Source organism: Symphalangus syndactylus, chromosome 12, assembly GCF_028878055.3.
Source record: "Symphalangus syndactylus isolate Jambi chromosome 12, NHGRI_mSymSyn1-v2.1_pri, whole genome shotgun sequence".
Classification (NCBI taxonomy): Eukaryota; Metazoa; Chordata; class Mammalia; order Primates; family Hylobatidae; genus Symphalangus; species Symphalangus syndactylus.
In genome coordinates, this window is record NC_072441.2 from 22,576,644 (window position 1) to 22,579,842 (window position 3,199).

At 39.7% G+C, this 3,199-nt stretch overlaps 1 protein-coding gene across 1 annotated transcript; it reads left to right on the forward strand.

Annotated features, from left to right (window-relative positions):
- The first annotated feature begins 449 nt into the window (after positions 1-449).
- LOC134734605 (cytochrome c oxidase subunit 5A, mitochondrial-like) lies at positions 450-1,087 on the forward strand. The gene has a single exon (XM_063628006.1). The coding sequence runs from the start codon at positions 465-467 to the stop codon at positions 915-917; it is 453 nt and encodes a 150-aa protein (XP_063484076.1). The 5' UTR covers positions 450-464; the 3' UTR covers positions 918-1,087.
- Positions 1,088-3,199: the final 2,112 nt, after the last annotated feature.

A 3,199-nucleotide genomic window follows, 5' to 3' on the forward strand; every position in this document is an offset into this window, starting at 1 on the left:
AATCCCAGCACTTTGGGAGGCCGAGGCAGGCGGATCACCTGAGGTCAGGAGTTCGAGACCAGCCTGGCCAACATGGTGGAACCCATCTCTACTAAAAATACAAAAATTAGCTGGGTGTGGTGACGCATGCCTGTAATCCCAGCTACTTGGGGGGCTGAAGCACAGGAATTGCTTGAACCCGGGAGGTGGAGGTTGCAGTGAACCGAGACTGCACCACTGCACTGCAGCCTGGGCATGACCTTGGCTCACTGCAACACTGCAACCAAAAAAAAAAGAAAACCAGAAAAAGAGATCTGGCCTCTGGCCTCACGCATAGCTTACAGTCTAATTGGGCGGAAGATCAATGAACGAGTAATTACACAGCTGAAGAATTTTAAGAAATGAAAAGTACTTAAAAATTTTGTAGTAACGGGAGAGCTTACACCGGCTTCTCTGTCCTCAGCCTGCGCGCCGCCGTCGCCGTCATGCTGGGCGCCGCTCTCCGCCGCTGCGCTGGGGCCGCAACCACCTGGGCCGGCCCTCGAGGCCTCCTGCGCTCCGCCCGGACCCCCAGCCCCGCCGCGACTATCCAGTCCGTTCGCTGCTATTCCCATGGGTCACAGGAGACAGATGAGGAGTTTGATGCTCGCTGGGTAACATACTTCAACAAGCCAGATATAGATGCCTGGGAATTGCGTAAAGGGATAAACACACTTGTTACCTATGATATGGTTCCAGAGCCCAAAATCATTGATGCTGCTTTGCGGGCATGCAGACGGTTAAATGATTTTGCTAGTACAGTTCGTATCCTAGAGGCTGTTAAGGACAAAGCAGGACCTCATGAGGAAATCTACCCCTATGTCATCCAGGAACTTAGACCAACTTTAAATGAACTGGGAATCTCCACTCCGGAGGAACTGGGCCTTGACAAAGTGTAAACCCCATGGATGGGCTTCCCAAGGATTTATTGACATTGCTACTTGAGTGTGAACAGTTACCTGGAAATACTGATGATAACATATTACCTTATTTGAACAAGTTTTCCTTTATTGAGTACCAAGCCATGTAATGGTAACTTGGACTTTAATAAAAGGGAAATGAGTTTGAACTGAAAAAAAAAAAAAAAAAAAAAATTTTGTAGTAACGTTTATTGACTGAATAAATGGAGAAAAATAAATTGATAATTAAGCAGCTTTCCTCCAAGCCTCCAGGGCAACAAGGAACACTCCTTTATTTCCCCTTTCCTGCCTTCCTTCCTCATTGCTTGGGGTTCACATTGGTTCTTGTGCCTGTGAAAGAGAAGTTAGATAATTAATCAGCTAAAAATAAGGATTCACAGTTAATGCACTTGGAAAGGGATCGAAAAGGAACTTGGCAAGATAAAAATACAGTCTTGTACCGTATAATGTCATTTTGGTGAACGACAGACTGCCTATAGGATGGTGGTTCCATAAGATTAAAATGGAGCTAGAAAATTCCTCTTCGCCTAGTGACATTGTAGCCATCATAACGTAGGAGCAAAACACATTACTCACACGTGTGTGGTGACGCTGTTTGCAAACAAACCTATTGTGCTGCCAGTTGTATAGCACATATGATTATGTGCAGCACATACAATGATGTGCGGCATATAGTACTTTGATAATAATAATAAACTTACTGGTTTATGTATTTACTGTACTATATTTTTATCATTATATTAGAGTGTACTCCTATTTATAAAAATAAAAAATTAACTGAAAGATGGTCTTAGGCAGGCCTTTAGGAGGTAAAAAGAAGGCACTATTATCACAGGAGATGGCAGCTCCAGGTGTATTATTGACCCTGAAGAACTTTTAGTGGGACAGGATGCAGTGGTGGAAGATAGTGATATTGCTGATCCTGACCCTATGTAGGCCTAGGTAATGTGTGTTTTTGTGCTTAGTTTTTAACTAAAATGTAAAAAAGTTAAAAAAAAGATAAAAGTAGAAGAAAACTTACAGAATAAAGATATAAAAAATTAAATATTTGTGAACAGCTGCAAAATGTATGTTTTAAGACGTGTTATTACAGAAGAGTCACAATGTTAAAAAAACTGAGTTTATAAAGTAAATAAGTTACAGTGAGCTAAGGTTAATTTATTATTAGCGAAAGAAAACTATTTTAAGATAAATTCAGTGTAGTCTTAGTGTAGTGTTTGTAAAGTATGCAATAGTGTGTGGAAATGTCCTAGACTTTCACATTTATTCACTGCACACTCACCAACTTACCCACGGCAATTTCCAGTCCCGCAAGTTTCACTCATAATAAATGCCTTATATAGGTGTGTTATATGATATTTTATTTTTACTGTATTTTCCTATTTTACAATTTTCCTATGTTTAGATACACAAACATTTACCATTGTGTTACAACTGCCTAGAGTATTCAATACACTAACATGCTGTACAGGTTTGTAACCTAGGAGCAATAGACTATACCTTATACCTGAGGTGATAGCAGGCTATACCACCTAGTTTTGTGTAAGTTCCCTCTATGATGTTTGCATAACAGCAAAATTGCCTAAGGATGCATTTCTCAGAAGGTATCCCCATCATTAAGCAATACATGACTGTAGTTACATTTTGGTGAAAAGCTCGTGGCTTACTTTATTTTCCTTGATATTAGCATATTTATTGTACAATATATTAAAATTGGGAATACAAAAGGTGTGTTTGTGTATGTGTTAATCTTTTAAATCACTTTCTATGGGAAGCAAGGTTTCATTTCATGTGCACGTGCCAATCTCTCACTGTGGCTCACTGGGAATGACTAATACCATGTTTCTTCCTTCTGGCCTAATGCAAACAAGCCACTGTGACATCCAATTTTTGATTTTTGGTCAATAGAAGGCTCAGATTTCTATTTTTGTATTGCCAAACAATTTGAAGCTTTAAATATTATTTTTGTTTAGTATTCACACATGATAATTTTCTTTGGAGGTATCAGTCAGAGGTCAAGGTCTTTTCCACACAATACCACTGACCTTCCTTCAAAATCCATGGATGCAAAAGGACAGATAGTGGAGTGATAATTGGTGAAATAAAGAGAGAGTTGCTCCAGACAGGAGACGAAAGTTGCTGCTATTGAGACCAAGAAATGAAACCAAACTGTTTGAGTTATCTATTACTGTATAAAAAGCTAACCCAAAAGGTAGTGGTTTAAAACAGCCATATTTTTGCCCATAATTCTCCAATTTGGG